At 42.2% G+C, this 14716-nt stretch overlaps 1 protein-coding gene across 2 annotated transcripts in view; it reads left to right on the forward strand.

Annotated features, from left to right (window-relative positions):
- The window catches only part of TRIM36 (tripartite motif containing 36), a 121908-nt gene that overhangs the window by 97374 nt on the left and 9818 nt on the right, over nucleotides 1-14716 (forward strand). For both annotated transcript variants that reach the window (XM_075324998.1, XM_075324997.1), the window contains 3 exons: nucleotides 7784-7930; nucleotides 11215-11310; nucleotides 11428-11681. In XM_075324998.1, the coding sequence (XP_075181113.1) occupies nucleotides 7784-7930; nucleotides 11215-11310; nucleotides 11428-11681 (497 nt within the window). The remainder of the gene's footprint in view (nucleotides 1-7783; nucleotides 7931-11214; nucleotides 11311-11427; nucleotides 11682-14716) is intronic.

Genomic DNA, 14716 nt, shown 5'->3' on the forward strand with positions numbered 1-14716 from the left:
GGTTGTTTTTTTTTTTTGGCAAATTTATTGACTGGTATTGCTCAAACGCTGTAAAAACGCAAAAAGAATTGACATGCTGCATCTTGAAAAATGCAGCCAACAAAAGATGCCCGGTGTGGACAGCAAAATCTAAATCTCAGACTTTGCTGCGGGAAGGAAATGCATGCATTTTGGTGCATCTTTGTGACCTCAAAAAAAAACACACCAAAAGATGCCCTGTGTGAACGTGGCCCTACACTTGGTCCCCAGCCGGCATACGTGTTTTTGAAACACCTCATTGTTTCAGAGTAAAACATACATTGCTGCAATATTGCAGCCAAATTGATTCATGCAGCTTCAAGGGTTCAGCCAGCATAAATCTGTCAAAGGCAACAATCAGCAGGATTTTCATATATAAAGTAAAGCCAGTGCTATACTCGCGCTAGGATGCTGAATGTAAGCATAGCTTTTGTTCAGATTGCAGGTTTTATTTCAGAAATATGTGGACATAAATTTGCAGCAGTGCTCTGTGATTTGACAGTTCGAACAGGCAGGGAATATGTGGGTCGGGTCTAGCTATCTATTCCCGCCCCTGTCTGCCTGCTTAGTCTTCCAACCCCTATTATCATCATCAGATATTAATGCTGGTGCAGACACAGGGGTGGGAATAGCAAGACCCGACCCACATGTTCCCTTCCTGTTGCACCTGTCAATCACATAGCAGTGCATTTCTGTAACTTTACTTGCACATATTTCTGAAAAAAACCTCCAATCTCAGAACAAAAGCTATGCTTACATTCAACATCCTAGTGCCAGTATAGCACTGGCTTTACTTTATATATGCTGGTTGGTTCACTTTAGTATATGCTGGTTGGTTCACAACTTTATCAATCAACCAATGAAGCAACAAAACCAGTTTAAATGTCTCAATTATTCAAGTGTGTGTGTGTGTGTGTGTGTGTGTGTTGACCTGCTGCAAATGTGGTGGCTAGCCAGATACCAGTGTTTGTGATGAGTTTTGGCCCATGGCTAATTCATCTTCATCAGTGTTCTCTAATTCACTAACATTAAGTTGTCAATGTTTCTTATTGGTACAGAAAGTTCATTGAATTAACAGAAGGCATTGGAAGTTCATCAGGTATAGCTGGAAACGGCATTCACAAGTTCAAAGTTTATAGAAATATTGACAACTAGACCTGGACATGGTAGAAAGGAGTCGATCACTGGCTTCCACCAGATTCCTGAGGATGCAGGTGGTTAAAAAAATGCCTTGAGTGACCACAAATGACCTCCAGTAAGATTTGGTGGCAGCAGACACTGGTGTTGCATACTAAACACTAGAGGACTCACTGCCTATACTCAGATGTACACATTTATCAACCTCAAAAATACAAGAAATGTGTGGTAATTTCCGGTATAATCAGATAAACTAGACGTTTTAGGTGTCCTGTGAAACTAGGACACAAAACTGGACTTTTCAGGCCTATGGACCAGTTGGAGGAATAATGAAACATGCGCTGAACAGAATATACTAGCTAAGATGGTTCAATTTATAATCAGGAAATCCTCAAATAAAACCCATTCCTTGTGTGAGGATGCTGAAGCTTTTGGTGTCCATGGACCTTCCAATAGAACAATGATCACAAGTGTACCTCGGTCACCTTCCATAAAATGATCTGCACTCTCTCCACAATATTTGCCATTAACTTCACCAGAACTTTGTTTCAAAGTACTGGAAGATTCTGGAGGCAGTCGCTAATCTGTCCTGAAGCCCATAGAAAATATTTGGGATTTGAAGAAGGTGGTTACTACACGCAAGCCCAAGAATATTTTGAGCTGGAGACCTTTTTGCCTTTGAGCAGTTGGCTGTCTTTGCAAGCCTAGATACAGCCACCAGGGTTTTCTCTGCTGTTATCTTGAAAGTATCAAGCCAATGGGTTACAGGTCTTCCTCTGTCTTGTTCCTTCTATTCTTCCGGCCATGTCCTTCTCAAGTGACTGCTTTGTATGATGTGTCCAAAGTGGGCAAGTAGTAGCTTGGTGACCCTCTTTTGGTGACATGTCTGGCTTGATTTGTTCCAAAATCGATCTGTTCTTCTTGAAATCAATACCATGGATGGCATCCTACTCCAGCACCACATTTTGAAGGCTTCTCTTCCTGATTCTTAGCCGGAGGGGCTGTATGAAGAACTAAAGACCCTTGGGTCTACAGTCTCAGAATTATTCAAAGTAGTGTGCGTTACATTTAACAAAACTACTTTGTTTAAATTGTTTGTTTTTTATATAGATTATTGCAAACGGCAGAAAGTTTGTATATTTTAATTAACTTAATTTGCAATGGGGATTGAATAACATTGATTGCCATTAGTTCATAGTAATCTTTAAGTTTAGATGGAAAAAAAATTCTTTAAGCTAATGTTACAAAAAAATGTGCTGAAAGGGAGGAAATATGATCAAATAACAAAGAACAAGCGCTCCTCACATGACACATGTACCGGAAGTCCCCACTAACTGGTGTCTGATGCAAACACTGTTTTTATAGTTATCTTGTTACTATATAAAGTGTGTGTGTGTGTGTGTGTGTGTGTGTGTGTGTGTGTTCCCTGTTGAGCCAGTTTAGAAGCTGCCAGTACGTGACCATTGCAGTCATTCAGGTGTTGCACTTGATGGCATCATGGCTCCCATTGTTGGGCACCTGTATGGCATGCGACTGCGGATTACACAGTCTCTACTAGTGATCAGTATGTGACCGCTACTGCCAAAGACTGATTTCTGCTGACACCTCTGAGTGAGATCTTGAGTGCATTTGCCACTACTCACTTTTGTTTCATCTTTTGTGGGGTTTTTTTTGTCCCCCACCCCCCTCTGTGCTATATTATTTTATTTTTTTTTTCACAACTCCACCCCTTGTTTTCTGGCAAAAAAATAAAATGGGTGCCTGTTCGCATGGGATTTATTTATAGCCTTTATTCCTGACCATATAGCATACAGGCTATAGCTTGTGGTAGTTGTAACATAGACTGCTTTTTAATTATTATTAATCGTTGTCCTTACTGCTTTAGCATATGGCACATTTACATTTCCATTAAATTGGATGTGATCTGATGCCGCGGTGAGGTCAGGGCCAGTTGTTGAGATATTAGGTTTCTAATGCACAATCTGGCTTCAGAGTATTACATACAATAGCATGTAAGTATTGTAATCACTCATCACTGTTCTGGTGATTCTGCAGGTTACATACATTATTTTTATACACCACTTTTTACTGTACAGATCTCTGTATTTGAACAGATTCAGATCCTTTTAATGTTTTTCTTTTATTGCTCCTTGGGGAGCATCTTGTAACTAAGTCACCATGGTACAGGAGACGTCACTTATACCTCTGTATGACCGGTGGTAATGACTGTCTAGGGCTTTGTTTTTATATGTATTTATGATGTAAACGCTCCTATATACAGGAGGTAGTGTTGTTGTTCCCTTATCTTGTCTCTTGTGTGAATTTTTTTCCACGAAGCTGTAAGATTCTCATTATACAAACATATGCAGCCAAACGTATAGTGAAGAGAGTAAAATCTATGTACAATACACGTCAAAAGGTTAGGGTCACTTAGATATTTCCTTATTTTTGAAAGGAAAGCACTTTATTTATTTTATTTTTTTTTTCCAATGAAGCTAACATTACATTAAACAGATACTCTATACGTTGTTAATGTGGTGAATGACTATTCTAGCTGCAAACATCTGGTTTTTAACCCCTTCAGCCCCGGGGCACTTTCCGTTTTTTTGTTTTTGTTTTTTGCTCCCCAAGTTCTTCCGAGAGCCGTAACTTTTTTATTTTTCCGTCAATCTTGCCATATGAGGGCTTGTTTTGCGGGACAAGTTGTACTTTTAAATGAACCCAGAAGTTTTACCATATGGTGTACTAGAAAAACAGCAAAAAAATTCCAAATGCAGAAAAATTGCAATAAAAGTGTGATGGCACAATAGTTTTTGGGATGTTTTATTCACGGTGTTGACTATATGGTAAAACTGATGTGTGGGTATGATGCTTGAGGTCGGTGCGAGTTTGTAGACACCAAACATGTATAGGTTTACTTGTATCTAAGGGGTTAAAAAAAATTCAAGTTTGTCCAATAAAAGTGGCGCACGTTTTGCGCCACTTTCCAAAACACGTAGCGTTCTTATTTTTGGGATCTATGGCTCAGTGACGGCTTATTTTTTGCATCTCGAGCTGATGTTTCTAATGGTACCATTTTTGCGCAGATGCTACGTTTTGATCGCCTGTTATTGCATTTTGCGTAAAATGTGCGGCGACCAAAAAAACGTAATTTTGGCGTTTGGTAAACTGCGTTGTGGCAAAATCCAATAAAATTGATTTTTTTTTTATATTTTGATCGGGCATTTCTGAACGCGGCATTACCAAATGTGTATTTTTTTTTAACCCTTTAATTTTCAATGGGGGGAAAGGGGGGTGATTTGAACTTTTTTAGGTTTTTTTTTTTTTTACTTTTTTTTTTTTTTTTCACTAGTCCCCCTAGGGGGCTATAGCGATCAGCAATCCGATCGCTATTATCTATCTGCTAATCACAGCTATACAGCTGTAAACAGCAGTCACTTTCTTTTTTCCCTCTGCTCTCGGCCGAGGGAAAACGAAAGTGAAACATCATAGCTGCAGGCGTCATCACATGACCCTGTGCTACGATGGCAACCACCGATAGTCACGTGATCACGCACGTGACTTCCGGTGGGGGCGGTGGTAAGTAAAAAAAACATGGCCGCGCACATTTAGATCTTGCTGCCAGACTTTGGCAGCAAGATTTAAGGGGTTAATGGCCGCGGGTGGAAGCGATTCCACTCGCGGCTACCAGGCACACATGTCAGCTGTTGAAAACAGCTGATATGTGTGCCAACCGCCGCCTGCCCGCGGGAGGGGGCGGGGCTTAACGGACACGCTCCATGACGGATATATCCGTCCATGGTCGCGAAGGGGTTAATGCAATATCTACATATGTATATAGAGGCCCATTTCCAACAACCAACACTCCAGTGTTCTAATGGTACATTTTGTTTGCTAACTGTTAGAAGGCAAATGGATGTTTAGAAGTCTCTTAAACCCTTGTGCAAGTATGTTAGCACAGCTGAAAACAGTTTTGCTGATTAGAGAAGCTATAAAACTGACCTTCCTTTGAGCTACTTGAGAATCTGGAGCATTACATTTGTTCCATTAAACTCTCAATGTCCAGAAAGATAAACTTTCATGTGAAACTCGACAGTCTATTCATGTTCCTAGAAATAAAGGATATTCCATGCGCGAAATTGCCAAGAAACTGAAATTTCCTACAGTTGTGTGCGCTACTTCCTTCAGAGGAGAGCACAAACAGGATCTAAGGCCCATTTGACACATCTGGCATTTCGCCTGATCCGGCACGTGTACAGTACATTCATTTACAGTGGAAGCGCGACACCATGCGGACAAATGCGGTTGTGCATGAGGCACACAACCGCATGGTGTCGCGCTTCCACTGTAAAAATGTACTGTACGCGTGCCGGATCAGGCGAAATGCCAGATGTGTGAAATGGGCCTTACCAGAGTAGAAAGTGGGAGGCCCCGCTGCACAACTGAGCAAGTATGAGTCTCTAGTTTGAGAAATCGACGCCTCACAGGTCCTCAACTAGCAACTTCTGTAAATAGTACCCGCAAAACCCCAGTGTAAACGTCTACAGTGAAGAGGCGACTCCGGGATGCTGGCCTTCAGGGCAGAGTGGCAAAGAAAAAGCCATATCTGAGACTGGCTAATAAAAGGAAAAGATTAATATGGGCAAAAACACAGACATTGGACAGAGGAAGATTGGAAAACGTGTTATGGACAGACGAATCGAAGTTTGAGGTGTTTGGATCACACAGAAAACATTTGAGACGCAGAACTACTGAAAAGATGATGGAAGAGTGCCTGACGCCATCTGTCAAGCATGGTGGAGGTAACGTGATGGTCTGGGGTTGCTTTGGTGCTGGTAAAGTGGGAGATTTGTACAAGGTAAAAGGGATTTTGAAAAAGGAAGGCTATCACTCCATTGTGCAACGCCATGCCATACCCTGTGGACAGCGCTTGATTGGAGCTAATTTCACCCTACAACAGGACAGTGACCAAAAGCACACCTCCAAATTATGCATGAACTATTTAGGGAAGAAGCAGGCAGCTGGTATTCTATCTGTAATGAGTGGCCAGCCCAGTCACAAGATCTCAAACCAAAGCTGTTGTGAGCAGCTTGACCGTATGGTACCCAAAAAGTGCCCATCAAGCCAATCCAACTTGTGGGAGGGGCTTCTGGAAGTGTCGATCCCTTATAGTGGTTGACAAGTATCCGATGTATACCTTCTATGCTGCAGCGTCATAAATGTTGAGCTTTTTTTTTTTTTCCCTTCCAAAATCGCTTATTCATATCTGGTAGATTTTTTTGGAGAACATCATCACAATTAATAAGCAATTTCCCAGCCTCAAACTCTTAATCTAGCAGTATAAGGGCCCTTTATTGGGAACAAGTGTTAAACGCTCCTATTGATGATCTTGCCATGTAGACGGGCTGCTGATCATCCGCTGAACAAACAAAATACCTGTATGTTGTGTGAAATGATCATGTAACCAGGACTATGTTTGATCATGTAACCAGGTTCTCAGCAGCACATCTGCACCGAGCGATCTAGTATAGTAAAGTTTACTGATCGCCAGTCGTTTCGTGCCAGGTTGTGATAACCTGATTAGTGAGATGACTAGTAGAGGGGGCATTAGTTTCCCCCTACATTAGTCTAAGGTCACAAGCTGAATTCTAAAATTTTATATTTCATTTCAGTAAATGGTACAAAAAACAGTGCAAAAGGCTTGTTGGGTTCCCTTTTAAATATTCATCCTATCAGCAGGGTTTGCCCATTATAAAGTAAAGGCAGTGCCATACTGGCACTGACTAGCATGGTGATTAAAGTCATACCTTCACTTTTCAGATTGGATCTTTGATTGCAGAAAATGTTAAAGGTTCAGAAATTGGTGCCTTGTGTGATTGACATGTTGGGCAGGCCTTTGTGGGTCAGGTCCTTTGTAAATGTGTCCTCCTTGCTTGCCCCTTTTCTTCAAATCTTGTGCTTTGCTGCTGTTAGCGGTGCGTGTATATTGCTAGTCTAATGATGGCTTTATTAAAATGTTGCTGGAATCGGCGCATACGTGGACTGTGATCTCTGGTGCCATTTTATTAAAGACTATAAGCATCATCATCGCATGAGCTGTTGCAAAAAATAAAAATTAAATCTGCATGCGTCAATGCCGCTTAGTTTTCTCCACAGTATCTTCAACAATAGTATGGTGCCGCAGATTGTTTTGTCCCTCCCCCCCCCCTCCCCCTCCCTTTCCTTCCGGTGACTGATTCCCCAATGAGCATGAACTTTTCAGGGCAGACACGAGTGTACAGTTAGCGGAGCCGTGACAAAACTCAGGATCCACCATGCACAATATATTTCTCTAAATTACAAAGGTGCTGCTTGTCAAGGTAATCCAGTCGGATGAGACTGCTAAGTCTTCTGTACATAATGGGAAGTTTGAGACTAGTAGAAAACCTGATGGTTAGTTGTAAAATTTAGCAAATTTTTTGTTTTTTTTTGTTTTTTTTTTAAAATACAAAACAATAAAACTTCACATATGGCTATCTAATGTGCTGAATGAGACCTAAATGGGTCAATTATCTTTTATCATAATGGTAAATGTGAAGTGTGTTTCTTCAGGACGTGCTGTATATCCTGATATATTCTGTCTTTCCAGGTGCTCATGTGTCCAGAACACGAGTCGGAGAAGGTGAACATGTATTGTGAAATCTGCAGAAGACCGGTTTGTCATTTGTGCAAACTTTCAGGTTCACATGCAAACCACAGAGTGACCACCATGAGTAATGCCTACAAAACGCTGAAGGTAAACCATGCAATAAGTTGGTAGTGAATAGAAAGTCATGAAGGATGTGAATCTCAAGGAACAATCCCACGTTCAGAGATGCCATGGTGGCTGTACTTAAGTGTTGTGACTTGATAAGAGTATATAATCGCCTGCAACATCAGCTCACTGACTTCTACAATGCTGATTGGGTGTTAAGACCAGCTATGTTTGCCATCTTATTGGCAATTCTCCATGGTTAGATTCATATTCTTTCCAAGATGTGACCAGTGCTGCTATGTTACCATGCAAGTTCATATCCAGTCCTTCAATGAATTTCATAACCTTACATGGAGGATTGGCCAAGGAAGACCTGTATATAGAAAACTGGGCTACTTGCCCCTGATCAGGGCTAAGAATCTTTTTTTGAGTAACCGAAAACTCTCTGCATTGAGGGGCAAGCACTCAAACTGCTGTTTGTAGATGGGTGCCTGCCTTGGCTGTTATCCCTTGGGGTGGGTTACAAGGTAGAGGCACTATAATGACAAAGGTATTGGGTACCTCCTAATTGAGTTCAGATTTTTCATCCACTACTACACATGTGAAATCCAGCCTCACCCATGCCATCAGGCCTTAAAGTGTGAATACTGCTCATTCCAGAAAGATTGGAGTGCCATTGTGGTCCTGTAATAGGACAGCAATATTAGAACAAGTTCATGCAACTTCTTCATTCTTAAATTTTCCATGATCAATTTGGTATTATTGAAAAGTGTTAATCAACCACATCAAATTAGCCACAAAGTGGCTGAACATGTGACGTTAGATTGGGGGGGTGCTGAGGCCTATAATTCTGCAATGCCCTGCTTACTCAAGAATTCAGAGCTCCCAACCAGCTCTGCCATTAACGTCAATATAAAAACTGCATTGAGAAACTAATGCCATGGCCCGCTTCTGGCTGAGCACTTCTGGTCATGCGCACTGTGAAATTGGGACACCTACACCTGGCTTCTGACTAGTGTGCATAACTGGAGGTGCGGACGATGTCAGATCAGTGGGCAGTGAGCGTCTGTGAAGCTGGGACGCATACGCCGGTGTCAAAGACGCTCAATGCTAACTGGTACAAAGCCTGGCACATGCACAACTTTGTATTGTGCGGCCATGATTCTGGGTATTGTAAAGAAAGTTATCACACGGGGGCATCATAACATGCTAAGTGGCCAACTAGCCAGAGAGCTAATCCCTTGCGACCAGTCACAGCCCTCATTAGCATCTTATAGACATTCTTTAGAAAAAATATATTTCTAAAGATCTGTTTATGTATGCTAGTAAATGCTGGGACAGTTAGGCAGGGATTCTAGCAATTCACCCAGAACTGCTCGTGGGTATGTGTGCTCTGGGACCTGACAGTTTTTGTTTTGTTTTTTTTTTTTTAATCTGGAAAGGAGCTGCTCAGATTTATTGGCCAGACACTGATTTCCCTGAGAATCTGCCTCCAGAGCTTATTTTAAACTAGGTGCTACCAGTGTGAGACATTCAATGTCTGATGGTCCTCTCATAACACAGCAGTGAGAGGAGAGCTAACACAGTAGAGCAGAGCTGCTTCAGCTCCACAATGGCTGCCTGTGTGGTGTAAAGAGACCTGTGTGCTTCAGCTTCTAACTCATTTGCAGTTGTCGTAGTGGCAGTGCTGCTAGCCTGTGCCATTGCTGCTGTGCCTGGCGCTGATCTCACTGCAGAGCAGTATGATTGAGAGGAGACTATCAGTCATTACATGTCTCACATTGGTAACACCCCCTTTCCATTTAAAATTGGCTCTGCAGGCAGATTCTCGGATATTCATGTTTGGCCCATATACCTTAACGGCTGATTAACATATTAAGAACAATTTTGAATTTTCTGGACTAAGACATTGGATTGCAGCGACCAATATATCATTTTGGTCAACTTTCTAGAACCTACATGCCCTTGTAGACTGTTCAGGAAGATAAATGCTACTGACAAATGCACTTTAAACTGTTTTTGCCTTCAAAGGATGGATAATTCCATATGAATGTCTATGGATTTAGAATACAATCTCTTCTAGGTGTTGTGTAGCTGTACCTATTCTTTTGTGAATGTAATGTAACCTCTGTTAGGTGGCACTACTGGTGGTTTGCGAAGAATGATGTTTTGTCCTCACGAGCTCACAAGTGGTTACATGCCAGTAACTTAAATATAAGGCAATATTATGGGCAAATCTAATGTCTGTCTTGACATGGTGCAGTTTTCTCTGCTTGTGGTCCCCAGCAGGAAAAACCTGTCATACACAGCTCCCATTAGAGGGGTTTCTACTACCATGATATTAATCCCTTAAGCAGAGTACTATGGATCATCTTCTATTCTTTGGCTCTGCAGTGTCCAGGACTGTCCTCTAAACAGTTTGTGGCGTTCTGCTCGGTGCACAGTTTACAGCAAGATGCCGCTGGGACGGGCTGATGGGTGGGGGTGCGGGGTGTCAAACGCCTACAAATCTGATATCCTTTAGCTTAATTTTGCTACTAATAAAGCACCATACAATATTTTAATGTTTATCTGGCAAACTAACTGTCCTTATAACTGGATAGTCAAGATGTCTTGCCCTAATCTAAGTACCAAAGTAAGGCAGCTATGGTCATGAACACTCTTGCACCCCTCCAATCTATCCTAAACTCTGCGGCCAGCTTACGCCACCTCTCTTTTCGCTATTTCCCAGCCTGAACACTGTCAATCCCTTCACTGGCTTCCCAAATACTCAAACACGAACCATGACATACAAAGCCATCCACAACCTGTCTCCTCCTTACATCAGTGACCTAGTCTCCCAATCCCTACCTGCCCGCAACCTCAGATCCTCACAAGATCTCCTTCGCTACTCCCCTCTTATCTCCTCTTCCCACAATCGCGTACAAGATTTTCTCCTGCGCCTCCCCCATACGCTGGAACTCTGTCCCAAAATATCAGACTCTCACCGACATCTGAAAGCTTCAATAGGAACCTGAAGACCCACACCTTCCGACAAACCTTCAATAACCCAACCCTCAGACCAGTACACCACTGTGCAGCCAGCTGTCCTCACCTACTGTATCCTCACCAATCCCCTGTAGACTGTGAGCCCCTGTGGGCAGGGTCCTCTCTCTTCCTGTACCTGTCTGGTTTTGTAATGTTCATGATTGCTGTACTTGTTTATGTAAAGCGCCATGGAATAAATGGCATAATAGTAACAGCAGCAGTCCAAAATGGCTAAACAATTTGTTTATAAGGCATAATGATGAACAGTCGGTGATGCCTTCTGTTTTTCTGTCTTACAGGAGAAGCTTACAAAGGGCATCACTTATCTAATTAGCAGAGAGAGTCAAGTGAAGACCCAGATATCAGAACTGGAGATTTTAATCAGAAGAACTGAGGTATGCCGAGTAAGATTAGAGAATTTCATTGCGTTTATTAAAGTGGTAGATGGAGAATCTGCTCACTTTACTTTATAATCTTGATATTTAAATCTTCAATTATCTTATACCCTTCAGAGCAATGGAGATCGAGCTGTAGAAGAGGCCACCTACAACTTTGATAAACTATTTAACATCTTGGAAGACAGGAAAGCATTTGTGCTGCAGTCTATAAAGAGTTCCCAGTCTACTAGATTAGAGAAACTACAGGGCCAGCTGGAGGAATATCAAGGCCTCCTGGAGAATAATGGGCTGGTGGGATATGCACAAGAAGTCTTGAAGGAAACTGATCACTCTTGCTTTGTCCAAACTGCAAAGCAGCTACAAACCAGGTATGTCAGCAACATATCAGGGATGTAAAGATCTCATACATTTTTGATAGATTTACGAAGGCACAAAATTGGCACATTCTACCAAATATATTTGATACAGTATGCAGCTCACCTGAAAAATTCCAGACCAACAAACAAAAGAAGTCTTTTAAATTTGCCAAGTAAATACCCCGTTATTAATCCATTAGTTAGCTCAATGAGATATAACAAAAAAATGCATATAAAACATTTTTATTGATACAAAAAATTACTTGGGGCATAATGTTACATAATTTTACATATAAAACGGAGTTCACACAGACACAGGAGGGTGAAGGAAAACCCCCACACATCTACACATTACAGGTGTAAGCATAGTCTTTTGGACCATGTAATTGCCACATGGAAGAAAATAAGTGGGTTCTCAATCAGGATAACTGTATAACTCTCTGCTGCTGCGTTAGTAAAGTACTGCACAGCAAAGCCAGAGAGCTACTACTAAGGTGGGACAAAAACACACTGTGGCATACAGGTACACAAGACAAAGTACAGGCTGCTTACCAAAAGTAAAATGTGTAGACAGGTGGGGGGCCAAGTCCCACCACGTGTTTCGCGTGTAACTTCGTCTGGGGACCGTAGACACTGAGGAAGGTGCAGGTATAAGTATCTTCCAGGGTCCACATGATGCAGTTCAGCTGGCGCACTCGGGGTCCTCAGGTGCGATGCTGCGGGCGGCGCAGGCTCTCCGGCGCTCCACAGGAAAAGGAAAACTCCCAGTGACGTCATTTACCCATGGATCACAAGAGTAGGAGACCACGCCGTACGCGCATGCGCTAACCGCGGACCAGGAAGTGCGCTCCACTGTCACCATATTGGAGACTGGCAGTGCTAAGGGATACAATACTTGTATATCTCCGTGTACATTGCCCAGGAGAACATACATAACAGCGCTTATATACAAATATAGGATCACAGGTATAATTAGATATGTTTAAATTCAATAGAAACGGAGTCTTGCAGCACTGGTGTAGATCCACAGAGCCTTAGCTAATCCACATAACCATATTCCAGTATGGTGGAGCAGTCATAGCAGCACATCAGGGGATTCCAAGAAGAGGAAGACACACTAGTAAAGTGCATAAAAAGTAAAGTTAAAAATAGTCCGGACAAAAAGCAGAGAACAAGGCTAGATCCATGTCAGTTCAAATTATATAGAAGTAAAAAAACTCCTTTTACTGTCAGCTGAGCACGAAGGACGAGGCAGAGGTGATTCTACTTGGGAGAACAGAGACTAGATAATCCAATAGGGCATCAATTGCCCCATATGCCACATTAGTACTAGGCCGAAAATGGAGGAAATCGTGTCAAAGAAAGGAAGCAAAACCTTGCTTCTTCAGCCTGTTAGGTGCCACAGTGTCTAGGAGGGATATCCATCGGCATTCCGTATGTGCCAGTGCCTTGTGGTATCCCCAACCCCCCCCACTTTCCTCAAGCCAAGGCGAATACGGTCGATTCCTCTAACTGTAAGACTCAAGGGATCTGACTCATGTTTCAACCAAAAATGGTGTGGAAGAGTCTTGAGTGTTAATTTCCTCCGGTTTCACCTTTTTGGAAGCTATGATGTCCCTTATGCGCTCCCTCGTGCGGGTTCGGAGTTCACGGCTAGTCAGACCCACATATCAATCCGCAGCCACACGTGCGTAATATATCATGCCCATGGTGCTGCAGGAGATAGTGTCTGATCTGAAAGCTCCTGGATCAGTCTGAGGGTTCGAACAAAGTAGCTCTAATGATAATATGGCGGCACGCAACATAGGAGCTACAGGGGAAACAACCCCTCTTAGGGCGTCCTGTGTCGAATGGTAATCCAGAGAAGGGAACATAATGACTATGCACTAATGCATCCCGAAGACTCCTCCCGTGTCGTGCCGTCATCAATAGATGAGGGGGTAGCATCTTTTTTCAGGGATGGTTTAGTCTGCAGGACCGCCCAGTGCCTAGTCAAAATCTGTATGATGCAGCCCCCTTCCTGAATAAATGTTGAGATAAATCTTATCTTAGGCTCATCGGGCAGAATCTTCTCCGGATTATACCTCAGCAGACTATCACGTGGGGTCTTTTGGTGAAGTGTACACGCATCTCCTAGGCCCGCTCCTCAAATACCTGTTCCTCTGAACAGATCCACTTAAGGCAAATAAACTGTCCAGTAGGGACAGCATTAATGGTCGTTTTAGGGTGGCCAGAGGAAGCGTGTAATAACTTCTTGAAAATGTCAGTAGTCAAGCGACCCAAACCCCCCCCCCCCCCCCGGTCAAAAAAATAAATTTTCGCTGCATCAAAACGTCACCTGAAAATTTGTGGCTTCCCCGTTGGGTGAGGATTTAAGTGTGCAAAAACATAGCTCACTTATTTGCGGACCAAAGTGGTTTGAAGGTCAGGGTCTATATATGCTCAAAATGTAATATCCAGCATGATCCACTGTGATAAATCTGGCACATTTTCAGTCTGTCTAGCCTGTCCAGTCATATAACAGGAGATGTAAATGTTCAGCATTGTTTTTAGATGGCACCTGCTGGTAACATGCCCTGTATTTAGAACAGCCCATTGTGCATTGCTATTTCGCTACTCATCCTATCAAACTAATGAAAATGTACACTAACAATTTAGTTTGGCTCTTTTTATTTTTTCTTGATGTTTAATCTCCCTTTGTGCATGTGTATTCGATGCTTTTTCTACACAGGGGTCTCGAACTGCTGGGTAGATAGGCCATACACAACAAAAAAAAAAAATAAAAAATAATAATTTGCATTTTGGAGGCAGCAGTCTGCAGGACAGGGATATATTTAGTGTTGTGTGTTTTTTTTACTTTTTACTAATGACATTCATTGTAAGGGTTATGGTACAGTTTTATAGCTAGGATCGATAGAGGCGGTAAAGTGCAGTTTTGTTTTATGCTGTTATTTATAAGCTAAAGTAGTATTTATATTATAATGTATATAAGTAATTCTGGCCAATACCTTGTAGTAATGTGTCAATCCTTGTCCCCATCCTGTGGT

Source organism: Anomaloglossus baeobatrachus, chromosome 1, assembly GCF_048569485.1.
Source record: "Anomaloglossus baeobatrachus isolate aAnoBae1 chromosome 1, aAnoBae1.hap1, whole genome shotgun sequence".
Taxonomy (NCBI): domain Eukaryota; kingdom Metazoa; phylum Chordata; class Amphibia; order Anura; family Aromobatidae; genus Anomaloglossus; species Anomaloglossus baeobatrachus.